The sequence below is a fragment of the Anomaloglossus baeobatrachus genome, chromosome 1 (assembly GCF_048569485.1).
Source record: "Anomaloglossus baeobatrachus isolate aAnoBae1 chromosome 1, aAnoBae1.hap1, whole genome shotgun sequence".
In the NCBI taxonomy this organism is placed as follows: domain Eukaryota; kingdom Metazoa; phylum Chordata; class Amphibia; order Anura; family Aromobatidae; genus Anomaloglossus; species Anomaloglossus baeobatrachus.
The window spans coordinates 698230661-698256084 of NC_134353.1; the positions used below are offsets into that span (position 1 = coordinate 698230661).

Sequence of the window (25424 nt, forward strand, 5' to 3'; positions counted from 1 at the left end):
ATGGACCTGCACATCCAAATCCTATAGATTAGACATGCACATTTTGTCCACCTTGGGGATAATTTGTTATTTTTTATAAGGGCATCTATGTGGCTGAAAATAATTTTTCCTATTGGAAAGTTAGAAAAAATTATTTCACTGTTTGCCTTCTATGGCACCTGTGTTATACTACCTTTTGCCAGCTGTAGTATGAGTTAAAGGGTTTGTTCCATTTTCAGTAAGGTTTTTCCTTATAAGGCTGGGGCCATACGGGGGACTACTGCGATCCTCGCATGACACTCGGCTCACACTGGCAGCACAGCGGGAGCAGAGTGTCACTGTGACTGAGATCCGATCTTGCGATCGGACCACAGCTGCGGAGGGGATGGAGGGATTTATCGCCCTCTCTCAGCAGTCCAGCTATTGCCATTCTTGCTCTGCACTCGCATGTACACCGGTGTAGTGCGAGTGCAGTGTAATTTTTGCTCTCGCCCCATACACTTGAATGGGTGCGAGAGAAACAAGGATCCGCATTGCAACTATTTTCTCGGTCCGATTAGAGCGGAGAAAATAATCGCTCATGGGTGCTGACACACAGGCTAATATTGGTCCGAGTGGAATGCGATGTTTTATCGCATTCCACTCGCTCCGATTTTCATGCTGTGTCTCTTAGGCCTTACTTAAAAAATAAAACAACAAACCGTGCTGTACTCGCCTTCCTTGAGTGCACTGACGAGTCTCTTCTGCTGCTCCATGTATCTGGCATTGGCTGCAGCGCTGAGATCACGCCCACAGCCTGGCAGTCAATCGGCGAGCTCAGCAGCTCTGCCAGTGTGCACGGAACATCCCCTTCAACCCACTGGGCTCACTGATTGGCTGCCACACTGTGGGAGTGAAGTCCGCGCTGTAGCCAATGCCAGACATCGGGAGCAGTGTCGGAGACTTGACGGTGAACTGCAGTCAAGGTAGGAACCTACTTCAGAAGGAAAAACCCCTTTAACCCCTTCACGACCGGACGATTTTGCGCTTTCTATTTTTTTTTTCGCATTCTTTTGAGTGATATAGCTTTTTTAATTTTCAGTAAATATGGTCATGTGAGGGCTCGATTTTTGCCGAACGAACTGTACTTTTAAATGAAACCATGAGTGTACTGGAAAACGGCAAAAAATTTCTAAATGCAGAAAAATTGCAAATAAAGTGCGATTGCACAATTGTTTTTGAGATTTATTTACGGTGTACCCTATATGGTAAAACTGATGTGTGGGTGTGATGCCTCAGGTTGGTGTGAGTTCGTAGACACCAAATATATATAGGTTTACTTTTATCTAAGGGCTTAAAAAATTCTGAAGTTTGTCTGAAAAAATTGGCGTGCGTTTTGCGCCATGTTCTGCGACCCGTTGCGTTCTCATTTTTTGGGATCTATGGCTCAGTGACGGCTTATTTTTTTGCGTCTCGAGCTGACGTTTTTAATGGTACCATTTGTGCGCAGATGCTATATTTTGATCGCCTGTTATTGCATTTAGCGCAAAATTTGTGGCAACCAAAAAAAGTAATTTTAGCGTTTGGAATTTTTTTTGCTGCTACTCCGTTTACCAATCAGGTTAATTGATTTTATATTTTCATGGATCAGGCATTTCTGAACGCGGCAATACCGAATGTGTATATTTTTTATTTTTTTAATCCTTTAATTTTCATTGGGGCGAAAAGGAGGGGGATTTGAACTTTTTTTTTTTTTTTTTTAAACTTTTCCTTTTTAAACTTTTCTTTTTTCTTTTTTTTTTTTTTTTTTTATTTTACTAGGTCCCCTAGGAGACTATAACGATCAGCAGTCTGTCTCATTCATGTCTCCCGATCAGAACAGCACCGCTCAGAGCGGGAGAAATGATCATCTCTTGTAACAAGCAGCACTCGGCTGTTTCTTACAGGACCTGAGTCATGTGAGCACAGGAGTCATCACATGCTACCATGACAACCACTAGATCCACGTGATCACGTCACGTGACTTCCGGTATCTCCCTGTGAGTAAAGTTATAGCGCGATTGCTATTATAATGGCGCTGTCACATATTGACAGTGCCATTTAAGGGGTTAAAAGGCACGGGCAGAATGCGATTCCGCTGACACACGTCAGCTGTATAAATCAGCTTAGATGTGCGCTGATCGCCGCAGGCTGCTTGCAGCAGCCCGCGGGGATTACCACTATGACTGCTAGGATGTAATATTACTGTCCGCGGTCGTTAAGGGGTTAACTTAAGCTACATTCCCACAATGAGCAATTGGTGAGATTTTGATGTTGTATTATTTGTGCACCTATGTAACTTGGTTAACTTGCCCTTTTTTTTTTTTTTTTTTACATACGTTTGTCCGATTTTTTTATGCTAATGATTTTGCTTTCTTTTTCTATTATAGAAGTGTATCTCAATAAATTAGAATATCCTCAAAAAGTTCATTTATTTCAGTACCGTATTTTTCGGACTATAAGATGCACCGGGCCATAAGACACACCATGGTTTTGGAGGAGGAAAATAAAATTTTAAGCAAAAAGTGGGGTCATGACACACTGTTATGGGGCGAGGATCTGCTGCTGGCACTGTTATGGGGGTAATGTCCCCAAATTCTCTAAGGTACCCCATCCTGGAAATCATCCCCATCCTTGTACATATGTCCCCTATCCTGCTAAATACCCCCATCCTGCTATATACCCTGCATACTGTGGCACAAAAAAATAAACGTTTATACTCACCTTTCCTCACTCCAGCAGCATTGCTAGTCTTCCTTTCTGTGCCAGCAGCAGCGCCGCTGACCTGTGTGGAGCCGGTCACCGATCCCTGCAGCATCACGATGTCCTCCTGTCTGCCGGGCTGCTAATGTGTATGGAGAGCGGTGCACACAGGGATGACGTCATCACTGTGCATACGGCTCCACAAGCGGGCAGGAAGACAGAAGGACATCGCAATGCTGCATGGAATGGTGAGTATACCGTACTTATTCACTGCCCCCCACGCTGATGATGATACGCGGGGGGCAGTGAATATAGCCACACACCATCACTTCAGGCTGTAGTTGCCAGAAGTGATCACTCGTGCCGGCTGCTAATTATGCGCGCATCCCCCGCCTATCATCCTGCCCAGCTGTCAGCGCTGCCTTCAGCGCTGAGAAATGATGGGCGGGACGATGCATGCATAAGAAATGAGCGGGCCCACGTGGTCACGGCAGGCGCTGCTACAGCCTGCTCATGCCAACGATGACCCGCTTCACCACAGCACCCTCATTCCCCGCAGCCATACATGCCCTACATTCAGACTTTAGGACGCACCCCCACTCCCCCCAACATTTGGGGGAAAAAAAGTGCATTTTATAGTCCGAAAAATACGGTAATTCAATACAAAAAGGGAAACACATATATTATATAGTCACATATATATTATATATATTATTATATACACATATATATTATTTAGTGTAACACACAGTGATCTACAGTATTTCAAGTGTTTATTTCTGTTAATGTTGATGATTATGGCTTACATCCAATGAAAACCCAAAAGTCATTATTGCAGAAAATTTGAATAATTACCACAAAACACCTGCAAAGGCTTCCTAAGTGTTCAAAATGGTCTCTTAGTCTGGTTCAGTAGGCTATAAAATCATGGGGAAGACTGCTGACTTGACAGATGTTCAGAAGGCAGTCCTTGACACACTCCACAAGGAGGGTAAGCCACAAGAGGACATTGCTAAAGAAGCTGGCTGTTCACAGAGTGCTGTTTCCAAGCATATTAATGGAAAGTTGAGTGGAAGGAAAAAGTGTGGTAGAAAAAGGTGCACAAGCAACCGGGATAATGGCACACTGGATAGGATTGCCAAGAAAAAGCCATTCAAAAATTTGGGGTAGATTCACAAGGAGTGGACTGCTGCTGGAGTCAGTGCTTCAAGAGCCACCACACACAGACATATCCAGGACATGGGCTACAACTGTCACATTCCTTGTGTCAAGCCACTCATGACCAATAGACAACATCAGAAGCGTCTTACCTGGGCCAAGGAGAAAAAGAACTGGACTGTTGCTCAGTGGTGCAAGGTGTTGTTTTCCGATGAAAGTAAATTTTGCATTTAATTTGGAAATAAAGGTCCCAGAGTCTGGAGGAAGAGTGGAGAGGCCACAATCCAAGCTGCTTGAGGTCTAGTGTGAAGTTTCCACAATCAGTGATGGTTTGGGGAGCAATGTCATCTGCTGGTGTAGGTCTACTGTGTTTTATCAAGACCAAAGTCAGCACAGTCATCTACCAGTAAATTCATGCTTCCCTCTGGCAATAAGATTTTTGGAGATGGAAATTTCATTTTCCAGCAGGACTTGGCACCTGTTCACTCTGCCAAAAGTACCAATACCTGGTTAAATAACCATAGTACCATTGTACTTGATTGGCCAGCAAACTCACCTGACCTAAACCCCATAGAGAATCTATGAGGTATTGTCAAGAGAAAGATGAGACACGAGACCCAACAATGCAGACGAGCTTTAGGCTGTTATCAAAGCAACCTGGGCTTCCGTAACACCTCAGCAGTGCCACAGGCTGATCGCCTCCATGCCACGATGCATTGATGCAGTAATTTATGCAAAAGAGCCCCAACCAATTATTGAGTCCATTTACTGTACATGCTTTTCAGTAGGCGCCAACATTTGAGTTTAAAATCCATTTTTTCAGTTCTTATATAATCTAATTTTCTGAGATAATGACTTTTGGGTTCTCGTTGGCTGTAAGCCATAATCATCAACATTAACAGAAATAAACACTTGAAATAGATCACTCTGTGTGTAATGACTATATAATATATGCGTTTCCCTTTTTGTATTGAACTACTAAAATTAACTTTTTGATGATGATCTAATTTGAGACACTTGTATGTCATGCTTCAAATAAAGCTGCTATGTTTTTGATATTGTTTTTTGGTATTTTGCTTTGACATAAATTAAATAACAGTCCTGTGCCGGTTACATGTGTTTTTAAAGCGCACCAATCACCAGGATTTTCCTATATAAGCTAAATCCAGTGCTATACTGGAGCTATCAGGCTGATTCTATACATACCTTTAGTTGTCAGCTCGGATGTATCGGTTTTGAAACACAAGCAAGTAAAGATTGTAGAATAAGCAGCTTTTTGAATGACAGCAGCTGCCGATCAGCTGATAGCTGGGGTGGGTATTCATAGTCATTCTCGCCCCCCTGCTTGTTGTTCCTCTCCCTATCTGTTATTTAAGCTAATTCTATTATAGAATCATTTTACTTAGTGCTAGAAGGACCCGTGCTGATGTCTTCCCATGTGACCAAAAGGGGCGGGGCCTCAGCCAACAGAAAAATGTTGCTTCCCGGTATCAGCTATGTTGCTTGGTCACATAGGTATGACATCAGTACAAGTCCTTCTAGCACTTAGTAAAATACTTCTGTAATAGAATTAGCATAAATAACGGGGAGGAACAACAGGCAGGGAGGCGGGAATCAGCAGCTGCTGTCACTCAAAAACCTGCTCATTTTACAGTCTTTACTTGCTTGTGTTTCCAAACCTATACATCTGATCTGACAACTAAAAGTATGTATAGAATCGGCATGCTAGTGCCAGTATAGCACCGACTTTAGGTTATGTAGGAAATCCTGGTGATTGGTTCGCTTTAATGCATTTCCACAGCGGAAACACTTAAAAATGCAGATGTGTTCTTTACTTGAGGATTTTCCTAAATGAAAGTCTGGGTAAAGTCTGCACATAAAAGTTAATGTACTTGAAACAGAAATTGTCATGTTGCGGATTTGAAAAACACACCTCAGCACAGTTAATGCTGAGAAAAAAAATCAAAACACTGTGAGCATCAGATTTCTTTAAATCCATCCAGTTTGCTAGAACTGTAAGATGCGCTTTTTGATGCAGCAATAATACACAGTGTTAAAGGGAATCTGTGACCAGATTTTTGCTCCCTCATCTGAGGGCAGATAAAATGTAGAGACAGAGACCCTGATTCCAGTGATGTGTCACTTACTGTGCTGTTTGCTGTCATTTTGATAAAATCAATGTTTTCTCTGCTTCAGATCTAGCAGGGAGCTCATGAATATGCTGGACTACCTGGCAGCAGACCAGATAGTCTTCTAATGATAATTTACTGCTGATTAAACAGTGATTTTATCAAAACTACCCTAAGTAGCCCATGAGGAACAAACCGCTGGTATCAGGACCTCTACCTCTATTTAGAGCTGCTTTCAGATTAGGTGTAAAAAACCTGGTGACAGATTTTTAGCGCATCACTCCAAAGATTTAGTTTTTTTTCCAGTGCTGGAGTAGTGCTTAAAATCTAAGTCCCCTGCCCCCAGTTATAGGCTATGTTCACACGCAGCATCTTTTTTGTTAGTGCATCTTAAAATGCACCAAAAGCGCAATGCGTTTTTACCGCGTTTTTGACGTGTTTTTACCGGGTTTTGTCCAATGCGTTTAAGTCAAATCTATTGAATGGAGGGCTCAAAAACGCAGTAAAAATGCAAAAAGATTTGACATACTGCATCTTGAAAAATGCAGCCAACAAAAGATGCAGTGTGGACAGCAATATCGAAATCTCATAGACTTTGTTGGGAGAAGCAAATGCATGTATTTTGGTGCATCTTTGTGACCTCAAAAACGCAGCAAAAGATGCCCTGTGTGAACTTAGCCTTACCCTCCGGTGTTTTTACCTTTTTTGGCATTGCTCCGGTCCCACGGCGCCATCTTGTGGTAGTAATTTTTCACTGGTCAGAAGTTACGTCATAAGCGCTCCTACAACTCCGAGAGCGACAACGAGGCTCTCCTAAAGTTGTATTGATTTGTGACTTCCAGTGTGCTCCATGAATAATATTATATATATTAATATTTATTCATTTATATAGCGCTATTAATTTCACATCGCTTTACATACAATGGCATCATTGTCCCCATTGGGGCTCACAATCTAAGGTACTTATCGGTATGTTTTTGGAGTGTGGGAGGAACCTGGAGGAAACCCACAGAAACACGGGGAGAACATACAAACTCCTAGCAGATGTTGTCCTTGGTGGGATTTGAACCCAGGACCCCAGCGCTGAAAGACTGCAGTGCTAACCACTGAGCCACCCATGACACATTGAAGCTGCCGGCATTTCACAAATTGGAGAAAACCGACAGGAGCAGTGATAACAGATGAAGACGCTGGAGCGTGAGTATAAGACAGGATCAGGGGACTTAGATTTAAAACACCACTGCAGCTGTGCAATAAAAAAATCTACGCTGGAGTGGTGCTTTAGAGACTCATTGTGGGAACACAGCCTTAAGGCTATGTGCGCACTTACCGGATTTTGCCGCTGATTTTCCGCGGATTTGCTGCATGTTTCGCTGCAGAAAATGTTCATAACATCTCTGCAGTGAATCACCAGCAAATCCTATGGAGAAAAAAAATCCTGTGCGCACTGGGCGGAATTTGACCGCTGCATGTTTTGCTGCGGGAATCCCGCAGCAAAAACAATTGCATGTCACTTCTTTTCCGCACATCGCTGCGGGATTTCACTCCATTGACTCCAATGTTAATCGTGAAATCCCGCAGGGAATAACGCAGGAAGCAAATTCTGTGCGGTTCACTGCGTTTTCCTGCGGTATTTCGCGGTTTACCTCCGGTAATGTACATCGCCTGTCTGCGGTTTTGCAGGGAAGTGATGTCATTACAGGAAGAGGAAGGCGTGCAGAGAGTAAACACACACACATCACAGACATCACAGACATAGAACACAGACACAGACACATAGAAGGAAAACGGAAATATAGAAAACAAAGAACGTGGGCTCCGCCGTATTTTTACCTTCCAGCCGAGGTAAGCACACAGCGGCGGCCCGGTATTCTCAGGCTGGGGAGGGACAGGTGCAGGGTTAATGTCCCCCGCCTCACTCCCCCTCCGGCAGCCGAGAATATCAGCCGCAGCTGCCCCGGGACTGTCGCATGCATTATGCGGCAGCACCGGCGTGTCCTCGGCTCTTCCTGCCGCCGTGTAGCAGTGGCAGCAGGGTAATACAAGGGGTTAATGATGGTGGGGGACCACCGCCATTAACTCCAGGCTTGATCATGGCAGCGTCTATGTGACAGCTGACATGATCAACCCGTAAGTAAAGTGAATAAAACACAGACACCGAAAAATCCTTTATTTTAAATAAAACAAACAAGCCTTGTTCACCATTTTATTAACCCCTCCCGCACCAAAGCTCCGGCGTAATCCACAGGTCTGACGTAATCCACAGCTCCAGCATAATCCACAGGTCCTGCGCTGCTTACATCCAGCCGCGACTGTCACAGACACAGCGCTGAATGAATGCAGCAGACAGCAGAGGTAATTACCGGTCTTTTCCCACGGCCGGTAATGTGAACTCACTGCCGACCGTGGGAAATGCAGCGATCTGTCTGTCTGTCTGTCTGTCTGTCTATCCCTCTATCTATTCTTCTGTCTATCTATCTACTATCTCAGAATTAAATGACTTTTTTTTTTTTTCAATGTGCTTTATTGCATTGAATGCAATAAAGCACATCCCAACCCGCACGCGGCAATACCGCGAACAATACCGCGGTCAAACCGCGGCAAACCGCATGCGGTTTTTTACCGTGGGTGCGGTAATCTTTGAGAGCATGCGGAATTTTCTCAAGAAAATTCCATTTCCCAGTGCGCACATAGCCTAAGGCTATGTGCGCACATTGCGTACAGTTCACTGCAGAACTTTCTGCAGCGATCTGAAGAGCACATGTGCGCTTTAAATCGCTGCAGAAATGTCCGTAGTGAAGCCGATTCCATGCGCTCTGCCTGCAGCTCCTCCCATAGACAGAGCAGGAGCTGCCGGCAAAGCGCACGGAAGAAGTGACATGTCACTTCTTTTTACGCAGCGCTTCGGCAGTAGCCGAAGCGCTGCGCTCTAAAACTCCACGTGCGCACGGCCCCTGCACAATCTCCATAGACTGTGCAGGGGACGCAGGACGCATGCAGTTACGCTGCGCTACAAAGAGCAGCGTAACTGCATGTATATACGCAACGTACGCACATAGCCTAAGGCTGCTTTACACCAGACAATCTATCGTGCGATAGATCGTCGGGGTCACGGTTTTTGTGACGCACATCCGGCATCGCTGGCGATGCCGGCCTGTGTGACACCTCCTAGCGGCGCAGTATTGCTCACAAATCGTGAGTCGTGTACTGTAGGTTCCATAATATCGTTTAATTTAGTTGTTCATCGTTTCCGTGGTAGCACACGCCGCTCCGTGTGACATCACGGGAACAATGAACAGCAGCTCACCTGCGTCACGCGGCCGCCGCCGGCTATGTGAAGGAAGGAGGTGGGCGGGATGTTTACGTCCAGCTCATCTCCGCCCCTCCGCTTCTATTGGCCGGCGGCCGTGTGACGTCGCTGTGACACCGAATGTCCCTCCCACTCCAGGAAGTGGACGTTCGCCGCCCACAGCGAGGTCGCACGAGAGGTAAGTATGTGTGACGGAGGTTACAGACTTTGTGCGCCACGGGCAGCGATTTGCCCGTGACGCACAAGCGACGGAGGCGGGTACGATCGATTGTGAAATTGCACAATTGGTCGTACCGTGTAAAGCCCCCTTTAGAGTCCGTCATTCAGCTAGCTATTGATGGTCTGCTGGAGAGAGTTAATAATTTTCTTTTTCTACGCTCCTCTCAACTGATTCATGATTGCAGACCACATCAAAGTTGTATGTACAGGGAAACAAAGATCCTGGAAAAGCAAAACTGTTTGAAAATTTTAATGAAACCCTATTAAACATATGATTTTAACCCAAAATACATGCAGTTACGTTAAAAAAGTATCCCTAAAAGTGGACAACCCCTTTTGATATATTTTGATCAGAAATGAATGAGCCAACTGCCCCGTCATGGCAAACCTCGCTGTGATCCTACTGAAAAGTCTTCCTTAGGCTACTTTCACACATCAGTTTTCTGCATTCAGGCACAATCCTTTTTTTTCCTGATGCAAAGGATCCGGCAAAAACGGATGCAAACTGTATCCACCGGATCCGGTTTTTAACGGATCCGTTATGCCGGATGCGTACAAAACCGGATCCGGTGGATACGGTTTGCATCCGTTTTTGCATCCGGTTTGTCCTTTTTTTTGAAGGATCAGCTTTTTTAATTAATTTGGTGCATGCGCAGTTTACAAAAACGGATCCGGTAGCCGCATCCATTTTTTACCGCATTGCGCCGGATCCGGCGTCCATAGGCTTTCATTGTAAAACACGCCGTATCGCGCCGGATCCGGCGCGATGCGGTTTTTTTGCCGGACAAAAAAACGTTGCAAGATACGTTGCCTCCGGCCGCCGCTTTGATAAATTTTGCCGCATCCGGAAAAAAACGGATGCAACGCAAAGACATCCGGTACAATCCGGTACCAATGCAAGTCTATGGGGAAAAAACGGATGCGGTACCGGATCCGTTTTACCCGTTTTTTTCCGGATTGAACCTGATGGCAAAAAACTGATGTGTGAAAGTAGCCTTAATGTGCCAGAGGGCTCGTTTATGCAGCGCATGTTCTGTAGTGGACAACCCCTTTTTAAGTTTCTGTACCCCAGATGTTTTCCAAGTAATCTAAAAAAGGGACAGTCGTGCTCTTTCCCTAACTCCTGAGGTTGTGATGACATATGGAAAGTCTGTTTCTGTTCAAGGGACTCACACATAATGACTGTTCAAACCAAGTGCAGGCGCTGGTACGTCTTCCCACCTGCTTGTTTTCTCTGTATCTCCTCCTTCCCCTCTTCTGTGAGTGACCGCTCTGGCTTCATAGATCCAGAGAAGGAAGGAGATGGGTAGAAAACAGGTGGGACGGTGTACTTAAATCATTGGCCCCGCCATGATGCACTGAGCGCCAGCACTTGGTTTGCATAGTGATTCTCTGCTGGCAGAGTCCCTTGATTGTGGCATACAGTAAAGAGGGTTAATCAATGTTATGGAAATGTTCCTATTGCAAATTTGTGGTTAAATTCATCACCATGATCCGGTGATATTTGTGGACGGCTCATTTGAAGAAAGAAGTGAGACTTCAGAAGCTTTGCCTTGCGTGACTAGCTCTGGATTAGGCTACTTTCACACATCAGTTTTCTGCATTCAGGCACAATCCTTTTTTTTCCTGATCCAAAGGATCCGGCAAAAAAATTTAAAACCGTATCCACCGGATCCGGTTTTTAACGGATCCGTTATGCCGGATGCGTACAAAACCGGATCCGGTGGATACGGTTTGCATCCATTTTTGCATCCGGTTTGTCCTTTTTTTTGAAGGATCAGCTTTTTTAATTAATTTGGTGCATGCGCAGTTTACAAAAACGGATCCGGTAGCCGCATCCATTTTTTACCGCATTGCGCCGGATCCGGCGTCCATAGGCTTCATTGTAAAACACGCCGTATCGCGCCGGATCCGGCGCGATGCGTTTTTTTTGCCGGACAAAAAAACGTTGCAAGACACGTTGCCTCCGGCCGCCGCTTTGATAAATTTTGCCGCATCCGGAAAAAACCGGATGCAACGCAAAGCCATCAGGTACAATCCGGTTACAATGCAAGTCTATGGGGATAAACCGGATGCGGTACCGGATCCGATTTACCCGTTTTTTTCCGGATTGTACCTGATGGTAAAAACCTGATGTGTGAAATTAGCCTTAGGATAGGTTTTCAGCTCCTGAATGATTCCATTCACCGATGGCAATCAAAGATCTTGAAGCCTTTGAGCAATTGAACCACTTGAAATATGTCACAGTTGCTGCCCTTATAATTTTTAGTTAATGTTAGTAAAACCTGTGTATGAGGCTGAGCTTGTCATGTGTGTGATGATGTGATCAGTTAAATAAGCGAGTGACCACTTTGCACTACGGAGATTCCTTGTGGATATATGAGCTTTTGATTGGCATATTATTGTCTAATGATTGTGGGAATGCTAAGCCTGAAAGGGATCAGTATCAAGTCTCATATCCACTGTGAAAAGATTAACCCCTCATATGCTGTCTGAGTTCTAAACAGCAAGGAAAGAACATGAAAAAGAGTGGACACAAAGGTATGTGCCCACGATTAGGACTCAGTGTTCTGGATACAGCGCGTTCTGACCTGGGGGGCCGCGAGTCTCTTCTGCAGGAGACCGCAGCTGCTTGTACCCATGATCAGGCTTCAGTGCGCTGCGGTCTCTCACTTGTGTTCTCCCTACGGAGGACGCATGCGTATCCGCAGCAAACAATTGACATGCTGAGGTCTGGAAAGACGAACCGCAGGTCAGTGTTTGCTGCGGAAAAAACAGCACAGTGGGCACGGGATTTCTAGACTGCACTGTGCTTGTACTGTACAATGCAACATTTTGGAGGCATCGGAAGCATGTTACAGCCAAAATGCTGCAAACACTGATCATGTGCACACAGGGCGTTTTTGCAGCGTTTTTTTTTTCTGTAGCAAAACCTTATCTTGTGGCAGGAAGTCGCCTGGTGGTTTTCTGCATTTCTGGTGTGGTTTTTATGTCGTCTTTGCTTTTTGAATTTTTTTGGCTGCGTTTTTTGTACTCCCTCAATGATCTGTAGGTAGTGATGGGCGGACCCCGCACTATTTCAAAAGTACATAAGTGCCGGACCAGGGACTCTGGTAACAAAAAAAAACAAAACAAAAACCAGCAAGTGCGCTGTACTTACTGAGTCTCCAACACGGCTGGAAATGCTCCTGCCGCCGTTTATTCTACTTCCAGGGCCTCTCATTAGGCTCATGCATATTCCCTGCTTCTCCCACTCACTGGCATCTGTGATTGGTTGCAGTCAGACAGCGCCCCCACCCTGAGTGGCAATGTGTGTGACTGCTTCAAATTACAGGCGCTATGTGCGTATATACCGTGGCATAAAAGAGGATGACTTAGCCGCAGCGATCAGCTGTGACCGCTGCTAACCTGAATGAAGTTACCGCTGATTGCTGAGGCCGCTCGCTGTCACTTCGGATGTAGCAGAGCCGGGATCATCGTGGGACCTCGTGTGGATTACGTCGGCCCTTCAGGGGTATGTTTGGTAACAAGACTGCTGAATCCTGTTAGTATGCCCCAAACTCAAAATTCTTCTACATGTTTGTGATTTCCATACTTGCAGTCTTGTGCCTAGTAGTGTGGTGACAGACTGCAGGCAGAATGCACAGGAGCGGGATTTCCGGCCATGCTCGTGACATCACAGGCACATACTGAAAAGGATTGGAGGAGAGAATGGTGATAATGAAGACCAGAGGCAGGCTTATCTTCCTGGCAGCACTCGCCCCATAGCCTGGAAGATAAGATATAAGAGGATTTTTCCAAAACGGCCCACCATCCAGGAGGCATGCAGGTATGGCGAATTTCACCTGTATGCCCATATTCATAACTAAAAACCACAAAAGGGCGACAGCTTCCCTTTAAAGAAGTTACAACCCAGCACACGCACAAGTGTATGAAGTAAAGTCATGAGGCCTCAGATTGACGTGTGGTACAGGCAGTTTCCTGGCCTTATTTACTGTATGTGTAGGTATTGGGGTATGGAACATTCGTGGAGGTGGAGGCTACCTCAAATAGGGCCTGGTGTTTGGGGAACTTTTCATGTTTACATTTGGTGTGATGAGCCGTCTCATACAGTCACTGGTATTACTGTTTGATTTGTGTAGAAAAATAAAAGGAGGAACGCCTGTTATTCTATGAGACATATGTTGTCTTCTGCGCAGGTTTCTGAGCGGCTGAACATAATGGTTCTGTAGTTTCCTTGCAATGTGTCGCTGCCAGTGTTTCCCAAGCTCTTTGAAGTGGCTTTTGGAGAACAAACCTCCCCCTCACAATCTGATCTCCAGCACAAAAAGCCTAGCTACACACTTCCTATTCACTGACTCCCCTGTGGTTACCTGCTAACACACAAACCATATCTCCCTCCCCCACAATGTACAAGCTATAGTTTATATACCGTGGAATAGGAAGGTTGGGCCAGCTACAGCATTGTCCGATATAGGAAGCCAGCATTTGGCGTGTTGTTCTCATCATTAACCATTCGCTGCTGGGATTGGACTTTGTGTGTTACAGATTGGTATCTGAGTGTGTGTGAATATTATGGATCAGCTGTATGATCGTAGGTGTACGTATTAATGAGCGAGCGTCCTCGCCACTGCTTTTTACGCGATCAAATATGGGGTTGCTCCAACGCGACTCGAGTACCAAGTATAATGCGAGTCAAGGGGAAACTTGAGCATTGTGAAACTCAGATGCTCGAGGCTCAACTGAGTAACAAGCTTTGGCGAGTGCCCTCGCCCATCACTGGTAGTATCTCCCATAGAAGCATTGCTTTTCTGCAGCATGGTACGACAGCACACAGTCTGTGTCACTATGGTACAGAGCGGCACAGTACACCATGTTCCCTTGTACACAGCTCTGCCTTTCCCTGGGGATCTCTTTAATCTGATAAGGTGTTTGATGTGGATTATTTGCACTGCAGTATTTGGAAATTGAACTTTAATCCTGAAGTATTGTATATGCTAATAAGACAGGACTTTTTCAGCGTGGCGTCTCTCCAGAATAGTCCTGCCGCTGATCTTCTAATCACGCCTCCCTCGATGTGATTGACAGCCAATATATGGCTCCTACCATAATGACAATTGTATCCACGCTCTGTCACACCCAGGGGGGCATTATTAGAAAATCCAAAGGGAGATTAGTCCGAGCAAAGAGATGCCCCCTCTGGACTAGTCCTGCCTTATTAACATACGCATTGTTGCATGGTTAAAGTTAATTTTTCACATACTGTGGCATTGATATGGTTCCCTTACTACTATATTACCAGTTGGGGATAGTCAGGAGACCAGGTGGACTCGCTTTTAGAACTCTTCCCCCCCCCCTCCCCACAGTATGGAGGGAACAGAGGGTTATCTACACATGCGCAGCTAGCACCAAAAACTGCTGAGCAAGCACCCTAAGCAATTGGTAAGCCCTAACAGTAATTAGAAGACGCTTTGGAAGCTTGGAGTGATTGTGATTTGACTATTGGAATGTGACAGTATCAACACAGCTGGACTGGCTAATGTGGCCACAAGGCGGCAGCATTAAATGATGGTATCAAGAAAGGCTGCACCCCTTGGTTGCATACCTTCCTACCCAGCTGGACAAATACTGTGCGGGGCCCTGTCAGGCATGAACAAAAACCAACAAAATGTTTATTCTCCTTTCTGGAAAGCCACCTTACTGGTTTCAGTAGCGTGTTACATCCACAGACACAAGCTTCTGTAATAACAAACCTTCATCCTTGGGTCTTGCGAGCAGAGACTGTTGTGCACTAGTCTGCAATTGCAGCTTGGATAATTGTAGGGAATTGCGGCCACCATTGCATGGTGCTGGTGCTCACACTTCCAGGCTAATGCCTAAGCCACACAGCATGAAAATCAGTGCGAGTGGAGTGCGATAAAACATCGCATTCCACTCGGACCAATATTAGCCTGTGTGTCAGCACCCATGAGCGATTATTTTCTCAGCCCTAATCGGACCGAGAAAACAATCGCAGCATGCTGGGACTGTAATGCGATCATTGTTTCTCTCGCACCAATTCAAGTGAATGGGGCGAGAGAAAAATCGCACTGCACTCGCGGTACACTGGCGTACTGCGAGTGCAGTGCGAGAATGGCAATAGCCGGCTACGGAGAAGAGAGGGAGAGAAATCCCTCTCTCCCCTCCTCAGAGCTGGCCCGTCCCCCGCAGCTGAGGTCCGCTCGCACGGTCGGACCTCAGTCGCAGGGACACTCGCATGACACTCGGCTCTGATGTACTGCCAGCGTGAGCCGAGTGTCATACGGTGGGATCGCAGTAATCCCCGTGTGGCCCCAGCCTTATATTCATGATTGCAGCACTAGCCACAGGCATATATTACATGAGCTTCTGTTTCTATGACAGATTTGCTGCAAGGAGTTGTCACAGTACACCAGTCCCTGTTCATATGCCCAATTATGATCCTCTTCTCGGTCCTAGAGCTCAGACGCTCTCCTTCGTAACTGTGCCACATCCTAGACATGGTTCCCACTGGTTACTTTCTCCATGGAGAGAATAACTTTCCTGCTTATGTCAGTGATTTTCCACTTAACATATGCAGAGCTAGAAGCAACATCAATGTTGGGCTCATATTTTCTTCACGTGTTTCTGAGGGCTTACCTACATTTTCTTCAGTTTTCATTCAAACTTCAAAAACCTAAGGCTATGTGCGCACGTGTGCACTCTGCACCGCACCGAAAAGGTGCGCTTCAGAGCGCAGCTGAAAAGCTGCGTTCTGAAGCGCATGGTGCCGGCGAGAACGTGCGCTCTGCCTGCAGCTCCTGCCATAGACAGAGCAGGGGCTGCCGGCAAAGCGCACGGAAGAAGTGACATGTCACTTCTTAGAACGCAGCGATTCGGGCAGCAGCCGAAGCGCTGCATTCTAATATGCCACGTGCGCACGGCCCCTGCACAATCTCCATAGGCTATGTGCGCACGTGTGCGTAATTCATGCAGTTACGCTGCGCTTTGTAGCGCAGCGTAACTGCATGCGTCCTGCGTCCCCTGCACAATCTATGGAGATTGTGCAGGGGCCGTGCGCACGTGGCATATTAGAACATATTCGAGTATAGAGATGAAACAACAGGAGTTCATAGTTGCTGCTTTCAGAGGTAAAGGCCCAGTCACACACAACGACTTACCAGCAATCCCGAAAACGATGCGACCTGATAGGGATCACTGGTAAGTCGCTGGGAGGTCGCAGGTGAGATGTCACACAGTCAGATCTTACCAGCGATGCAGGAACAATACAGGTCGCAGTAGCGACCTGTATAATGATCTCAGCAGTCACTGTGACCCTGTCACACAGTGTCAAACACAGCGATGTGTCCTGCCCAGCAGGACATCGCCTTTGAAGAAAATGGCCTGGACCATTCTGCAACGACTAGAGATCTCACAGCAGGGGCCTGATCGCTGGTAGATGTCACACATAACGAGATCGCTACTACTACACAGAAACCGTGACTAAGCTGCGATCTCGCTAGCGATCTCGTTATGTGTGACGGTACCTTAACACATTTCCTTGTTTTAACACAGGAGTGATTTATTTCTGCCATCACCAGTCCTGTGAGCTCATAAATCAAGTCATCTCAGGTCCTATGTCACTAGCTTAATATATAGTGCGCCCACAGGACTGGAGCCATGATAGAAACATTAAGGCTAGGTTCACACACTGCGTTTTTTGATGCTGCGTTTTTGTGAGTTTTTTGCAGCAAAAAACGCACAAAAACGCACCCGCGTCAAATAAACGCGGCAAAAAACGCACGCGTTTTTCCGCGATTTGGTGCGTTTTTTTTGCTGCGTTTTTGCTCACTGCGTCTTTATGCGGTTTTTATCAGTGAACAATGCCATTAAAGATTGTTGAAAAAAAAAAAAAAAGTCTGATGTCATTTCCTTCTTCAATATGTTCTTCATTCTCCACTAGTCTATGCAGGAGAGCAGACAGCTGCAGAACTACAAGGCTCAGCATACTCCATACAATAGTGTATGCAGGAGAGCAAACAGCAGCTGCAGAACTACAAGGCTCAGCATCCTCCATCCAGGACTGTATGCAGGAGGGAGAGGCAGGGGGAGCAGAACTACAAGGCTCAGCATATTCCATCCAATAGTGTATGCAGGAGAGCAGACGGCAGCTGCAGAACTACAAGGCTCAGCATCCTCCATCCAGGACTGTATGCAGGAGTTTTTTGTCCCCCCAAAAAATGACGTGGGCTTCGCCATATTTTTGTATGCTAGCCGGGTACAGCAGGCAGGTACGGGCTGCCCCCAACCCCCAGCTGCCTATTTGTACCCGGCTGGGAACCTAACATATAGGGAAGCACTTTTTTTTTTTTTTTATTTCATGAATTTCATGAAATAATTAAAAAAAAATTACGTGGGCTTCGCCTAATTTTTGAGTCCAGCCAGGTACAACTAGGCAGCTGGGGATTGGAATCCACAGTGCAAGGTGCCCATGCTTTCTGGGCACCCCCGCTGCGAATTGCAGTCCGCAGCCACCCCAGAAAATGGCGCTTTCATAGAAGCGCCATCTTCTGGCGCTTTATCCAACTCTTCCAGCTGCCCTGGTGACGGTGGCTCGCTGGGTAATAATGGGGTTAGGGCTAGCTGTATATTATCAGCTGGCCCTCAGCCCGAAATTCATGGTGTCACGCCAATATTAGGCAAGGCCACCATGAATTTCTAGTAAAGATAAAAAAAACACAGAAAAATATTATTAGAAATAAAACACAACACAATTAGTGACTCCATCTTTATTGAAATAAAGAAACCCCCTCCACAGTAATCCTGGGTCAAGGGTCCCGCGCCGTCCAATCCAGATCCAATATCAACTGATCGGTTTGCTGGAAGGCAAAGCGATCAGATGATGTGTCAGGATCAAGGATGTGAATCACATCACACATCAGCTGATTGTATAAACTGCTTTTATACAATCAGCTGATGCATCAGTGCAAAAAAAAAAAAATTAATACTCACTTATGTGCTGATTACCGGCAGCTCCTGGAGCGGAGTTTGATCCCGTCCGATCGCTGCAGGCGCTGCCGGTAATCAGGGATGAAGTCTCTTGACGGCATCCGCTGACACCGCAAGACTTGTGATCAGCTGATGCGTCAGGTGACCGCATCAGGTGATCAGCGCCAGGTCCTGCAGATATTGGAGGTGCCCGGGGACACTGCACACGCCGGAGCGGCGGTATCGGGAGAGGAGCTGGGAGCGGACATGGCACCGGGAGTCTGCAGACAAGTGAGTATGACATTTTTTTTTCTACTGTTCACTTTTGTTTTCGCAGCTGCCTCCACCTCCTGCCTGGACATGGCGCCGCACGGCAGCAGATATGCACAGGACGGGAGGTGGACGCAGCGGTGACGGTACCGGGAGGATTCACGCTTCTGTATTTACTGACAGAAGGAATCCTCTTCCTGTACATGTCACTTTACTACCCACCCTTTGCGTTTATAGCTGCGTTTTTAGTAATAAAAACGCAGCTATATTTGCAATTTGCTGTTTTCATTGCGTTTTTGAACATCTCATTAAACTCAATGGGTGGAAAACGCAGTGAAAAATGCAAACATAATTGACATGCTGCATTTTTGTGGGCACCACAAAAACGCAGCTAAAAAAATACGCTGTGTGCAGACAGCAAAAATGAAAACTCATAGACTTTGCTGGGGAAGCAAAGTCATGCAGTTTTCTGAGCAAAAACGCACCCGAAAAACGCCGTGAAAAACGCACTGTGTGAACTTAACCTTACCGTACTCCTGTGATAAAACAAACAGATATGTTACTCCAAGCTGGAGAATGTGCTATCTCAGAAAGTAGCAGCTGTGAGCCCGTTTTGTCTGTATCCCCCCTTATCATACATGACCTATGCTTCCCTCTCCTGGCTAGGAGCTAAGCTATGTCCTGACTATGAACTGGAGCAGTCGTTACACAGTACATAACAGGGTCACATACAGTATATAAGATTATCTTAGCAAAACATTTTTTATTTTTAACAAATTCTGGAATTTATTTTTATTCCAAGATCTGATGATTAAAATTTACATTGTTTGTGGGCCAATCCCTTTAAGAGTTTTAGCAGCTGGTCCTTTAAATGGTTATTTCATCATGCGAGATGTTCCTGACAGTCTGTGACATGACTGCTCCCTTTTAACAACTTTCTGTTTACCTCACTATATTTTTGGTAGAAGCCCTCATTGAACATACTAGGTATACATATACCATGTGGTTAGTATTGGACATTAGATGGGGGCAGGGCGAGTATGAACTTTCTCTTGTCTGTCATTTCCATGGAATTCCAAATATTAGGAGCGTTTAATGTCTGTCAGATCCCCGCAGTGCAGTGCGAGACTCCAAATAAGGAAGACTTGTCCCCGGGACACGAGCCGCCGTCTCCACATCACTCGCTGGCTTTAAATCGGAATCCCGTTACTTTTTTGACTCTGGATGCAATGTTTAAAAAGCCTCCAGAGCGCTCACGGATGTCTGATGCACCGCCGCTCATTGGGTTACAGCGATTTTTGAAAGGTGCAGAGGCGGGCATGAAAAGCTATAAATATCCTAGATCACTGTAATGTGTACTGATATCTGACATAGACCAGATCCGTTTCTCCATGTGTTCTCCTAGGAGCCTTCAGCTTAACAGCAGGTAACATAAAGGACATCATTTAATATATTCAGATCTGGCAAGTTATGAACAGGTATGTAGTCATTGTAATAATTATATATATAAGGACACACCAAGATAGTCGATATAACGTGGGTGGATTATTGTTTGCTCACAAGTCCCTGCTGTCTTCCGCTTCGTGTTTTGGCTTACATAGTAGTATATCTAATCACAAACAGATGTATGTATTGTGCGAACGCAATGAAATCTAGACTGGAAAGAATATTCTGTATGATATTTATATAATTTTTTCCAGCACCCATGACGGCACCCTTACATCGTGGTGCCGTCATGGGTTCAGAAAAAACACATTACCGGTAAGTAATTACGTATTTTTTTTTTATTTTTATTAAATGTAACCCTGTGAAATATGTGCTGACCTAGTAGTAAGATTCTGCACATAGTAGGTATATCTATGATGCACTCCACACCTCTATTCACCTATTTACTGTCCCCTGTTCTCGTATAGAGACATACAGAGGTTTCTCTATATGAATCTCAAAGGGCAAAATATGGCGTATCAAATTGGATGTTGTATTACAGAGGTGTTTTCCTAGTAATATGTCTAGGGAACAATATTGCAGAATGTGTTGCTGCAAGGGGCATTATTTTGCACATGGACTGCGTACAGCCCTGTTGTGCTCAGATGCTATTGCTCCATTTGCCTCTGTACATTTGTCTGCCCATCAGTAAGAGATCGAAGGTAAATAACTCTATAGGTTTAGCTTTTATGTGGCCTTTCCTCTCCAAAAAGGTTCTATTCAATGCTGTAAAATGTTGCAGAAGCTATTTTACTGTTTAATTAGCCCACTATTTGCAGTAACAGCAGATCTATGCATAAAAATGCTGGACAACATATTAATGATCCTTTTCTTACTTGACAGATTCAGCTGTAAATGCATCACAAACAGGCCGCCCAGGATGAGGAAAGCAAGCAGGAGTACAGGCTCTGCGCCCAAGGTACCGGCCACCAACAGACCACAGGGTGGTGAGAGGGCCAAGTCGGACAGCAGTGCCCCCACATCATCCAGGGTAACCCGACCAGGATCATCTTTATCAAAGGTTGGATATCAACTCTGCCTGTGCCTGTCTGCCTGTGCCTGTCTGCCTGTGCCTGTCTGCCTGTGCCTGTCTGCCTGTGCCTGTCTGCCTGTGCCTGTCTGCCTGTGCCTGTCTGCCTGTGCCTGTCTGCCTGTCTGCCTGTGCCTGTCTGCCTGTGCCTGTCTGCCTGTGCCTGTCTGCCTGTGCCTGTCTGCCTGTGCCTGTCTGCCTGTGCCTGTCTGCCTGTCTGCCTGTGCCTTTTCTGCCTGTGCCTGTCTGCCTGTGCCTGTCTGCCTGTGCCTGTCTGCCTGTGTGTGTGTAATGTGTGTATATGTATGCATATGTATATATATGTATATATATATGTGTGTATATATATGTGTATGTGTGTGTATATATATATATATATATATATATATATATATATATATATGTATATATTATATTATATTATTATATAAAATTTTGTGTTCATATTATTACTAGTGCTAGCGTGAGGCTAAAAGAGCATGGCGTTCTAGTGTCTGTGCCCACATGTCGACATCCATACAGAGTAGTTTCAGCTTGGGCCACAGTTCACACACCGATTGTGTTACACCACAAGCACCACTTTTGAATAAAAAATGCTCCCCGTGTTATATTTAGGAAGTATTTGTACCCAAGGAGGAGTATATCTCATTCTGCTTTTAGTTTTGTTTTTTTTTTTGACTAGTGTGATGCTAAAGGGGTTGTCCACTTCTCTGACAACCCCTTACATACTCTATTCCCTTATGGCAGACACTAAGTTCCCGCACCTGTGTCGTTCACATGATGATGGTGCTTGCAGAACATTGGTTGCAGCGCTCGAGTGACATAACAATGTCATGATGTGAGACCTAGCAGACCCGTTGTCACTGGAAAGGCGCTGGTGCTTAAAGGAAACCTGTCACCAGAATTTTCGCTATTAAACTAAAAGAATCCCCTTCTGCAGCTCCTGGGCTCCATTCTATGAAGGTTCATCTCTTGCTAGTGGCCCCCCTTTCAGACCTAAATAACAACTTTATAAAATATTACCTTTTGCTATGGTAATGAGGTTCGCTGGCCCCTTTGGCGGGCTGTATTCCGTCTGTTATCCCCCCTCCTGCCGCTGTTCGCCGTCCCCCAGTGTTCATTTACATAGATGAGGTCGCCGCCTTTATGTTCCGCAGTGCTCCTGAAGTCTCGCACATGCGCAGTGGCACTATCGCGGGACTGAGCACTGTTTCCAAATCGCGAGCATCGGTGATGTTATTGCGCAGGCGCGAAATTATGGGCGGGTACTTGGATGACGCTGGTGATGACATTCACAGCGCCGCCCATAATCTCGCGCCTGCGTAATAACATCACCGGCGCTCACCATTTGAAAACTGTAACATGAGGGCGGCCTCATCTATGTAAATGAACACTGGGGGACAGCGAACAGCGCCAGAAGGGGGGATAACAGACGGAATACAGCCCGCCCACGGGGCCAGCAAACCTCATTACCAAAGCAAAAAGTAATATTTTATAAAGTTGTTATTTAGGTCTGAAAGGGGGGCCACTAGCAAGAGATGAATCTTTATAGAATGGAGCCCAGGAACTGCAGAAGGGGATTCTTTTAGTTTAATAACGAAAATTCTGGTGACAGGTTCCCTTTAAAGTGACTATCTCCTATTTTTATTTATACTGGCAAACACAATATTTAAGAAAGCATTGTCTGAGTACTGGGAAACCCCTTTAAGGCCTTGTGTGCACACTGCGTTTTTTGCCGCAGATTTGTCGTGGTTTTTGCTGCAGAAAAGGTGCGGTTTTTGTTCATAAACTTCATGCAGTCCTTCCCCAGCAAAGTCTATGAGAAATCCAAAATGCTGTGCGCACACTGCATTTTGTTTCCCTACAGGTCTGGCTGCAGAACTTAACCAGCAAAAAAGAAGCAGCATGTCACTTCTTTTCCACTTCTTTGCCATTGATACTGGTTAAAAACCGCAGGGAGAAAACCGTGGAAAATCTGCACCAAAACTGCAACAAACCGCATGCGTTTTTTTGCCGCAGGTGCGGAATTCTGCCAGCGGGTGCGTATTTTGCGTAAGACACTCATCTACCCAATGTGCACAGACTAAAACTTCCTAGTTATGCTGAAATATGTTCCTGATATTATTGCCCCAAAGCGTAACTGTGCAGGTATAAGCATTACTCTTGAGATCTTTCCAAAACTTGTGCAAGGCAAAGGTGTAATTATTTTTTTTGTTTAACCCCTTCACGACCGCGGGCAGTAAAATTACGTCCTATTTTAACGTGACTTAACGACCAGGGACGTAATTTTACTGCCTAAACTTCATTTGATTGCCGTGGCCATAGCAACGGCTTTCAAATGATGTCCCCTGCTGTTTCTTACAGCAGGGGACCTTTGCTTGACCCCAGGGGGGGCGGCATCGCCACCCCCTATCGACGATCGATGTGATTGGCTGTTCAAATCTGAACCGCCAACCACATCGATCGCACGAATTTCGGCAAAAATAATGCCCGAATTAGTGCGATCCTGTGAGATCCAGCTATGAGATGCCGCAGCTGCTGCAGCATATCATAGGTGGACCTCAAACATGCCGCCCCCAGCCCCTGCAGCACTGATTGGAGCGATCGTGCTATGACGCGCAATCGCTCCAATCAGTGTGCAGTGGGGCGGTCTGATCTGCGGGTGGCCGCCCTCCCCAGGCCTGTGCTGGCCTGCGAGCCCTCCCCCAACATGTCTGCAGCGTGCAGTGGCTGGTACTTGTGGTACCACGCCACCGCTGCCGCCGCCGTAGCTGAGGTCACCGCTGCTGCTGCACGTGAGTACTGTGCTCACTTTGCAGCCCGTGCGCGCTCCCGTGGTGCCCCTGCGCGCTGCCGTGATAGCCCCTGCCGTGCCCCCCCCCGCGATCTGCCCCCCCCCGACATCCCGATCTGCTCCCCCCAACCCCCCCCCGACATCCCGATCTGCTCCCCCCGCGATCTGACTGCCTCCCCCATTATCTCTATTCTGCTTCTGCAGCTCCCTCTCCGGTCTCCCCCTCTGCTCTCCCCCCTCCCCCTCTGCTTCCCCCCCCCTCTGCTCTCACCCCCCCCCTCTGCTCTCACCCCCCCCTCTCCCCCTCTGCTCTCCCCCGACGTCCTCTTACCTGTCTTCACCGGCCTGATCACATCTGCGTCCATCGCTGGGTCCTTCCTGGGCATTCTGCTGATCTGCCTGCTGCTCCTGTAAAGCTGTCCATCTCTCTGCCATCTGTTCCTCTGCAGCTTTTCTGGTCAGTGATCCTCCTGCTAGTCCTCTGAGTACTGTGAGTATAACTTTTTTTTTTTTTTTTTTCCGTATCCCCTGTCCATTTTTACACCTCATCCGTCCGTGCGTCCTGCCAAGCGCTGATCAGGGATGCAGATAACGGATCGGCATCCCTGCTCAATTTTTGGCGTGACTTTTTTTTCCGCATCCCCGACGCTTTTTGTATCGCATCCGTCCGTGTGTCCCGCCAAGCGCTGATCAGGGATGCACATAACGGATCGGCATCCATGGTCAATTTTTGGCGTGACTTTTTTCCGTATTCACGACGCTTTTTGTATCGCATCCGTCCGTGCGTCCCGCCGAGCGCTGATCAGGGATGCAGATAACGGATCTGCATCCGTGGTCAGTTTTTGGCGTGACTTTTTTCCGTATTCACGACGCTTTTTGTATCACATCCGTCCGTGCGTCCCGCCGAGCGCTGATTAGGGATGCAGATAACGGATCGGCATCCCTGCTCAATTTTTGGCGTGACTTTTTTCCGTATTTGCGACGCTTTTTGTATCGCATCCGTCCGTGCATCCCGCCAAGCGATGATCAGGGATGCACATAACGTATCTGCATCCATGGTCAATTTTTGGCGTGACTTTTTTTTTTTTACGTATCCCCGACGCTTTTTTTTATCGCATCCGACCGTGCGTCCTGCAGCGGCCGATCAGTGCACTGCGTCTGTGCGTTTGAAAAGTCAAATGGCGCTCCTTCTCTTCTGAGCCCCGCCATGCGCTCAAACAATTACTTTCCACCACATATGAGGTGTCTGTGTACTCAGGAGAAATTGCACAATACGTTTTATGGTGCATTTTTTCCTGTTACCCTTGTGAAAAAAAAAGCTACCTAGTTGAAGCAACCATTTTG

General features: G+C 46.3%; 1 protein-coding gene across 3 annotated transcripts in view; it reads left to right on the plus strand.

Annotated features, from left to right (window-relative positions):
* Nucleotides 1-25424, plus strand: part of SPECC1L (sperm antigen with calponin homology and coiled-coil domains 1 like) — a 92796-nt gene that overhangs the window by 2630 nt on the left and 64742 nt on the right. For all 3 annotated transcript variants that reach the window (XM_075320788.1, XM_075320792.1, XM_075320800.1), the window contains exon 2: nt 21100-21277. In XM_075320788.1, coding sequence (XP_075176903.1) covers nt 21137-21277 — 141 coding nt within the window. In that variant the 5' untranslated portion in view covers nt 21100-21136. The remainder of the gene's footprint in view (nt 1-21099; nt 21278-25424) is intronic.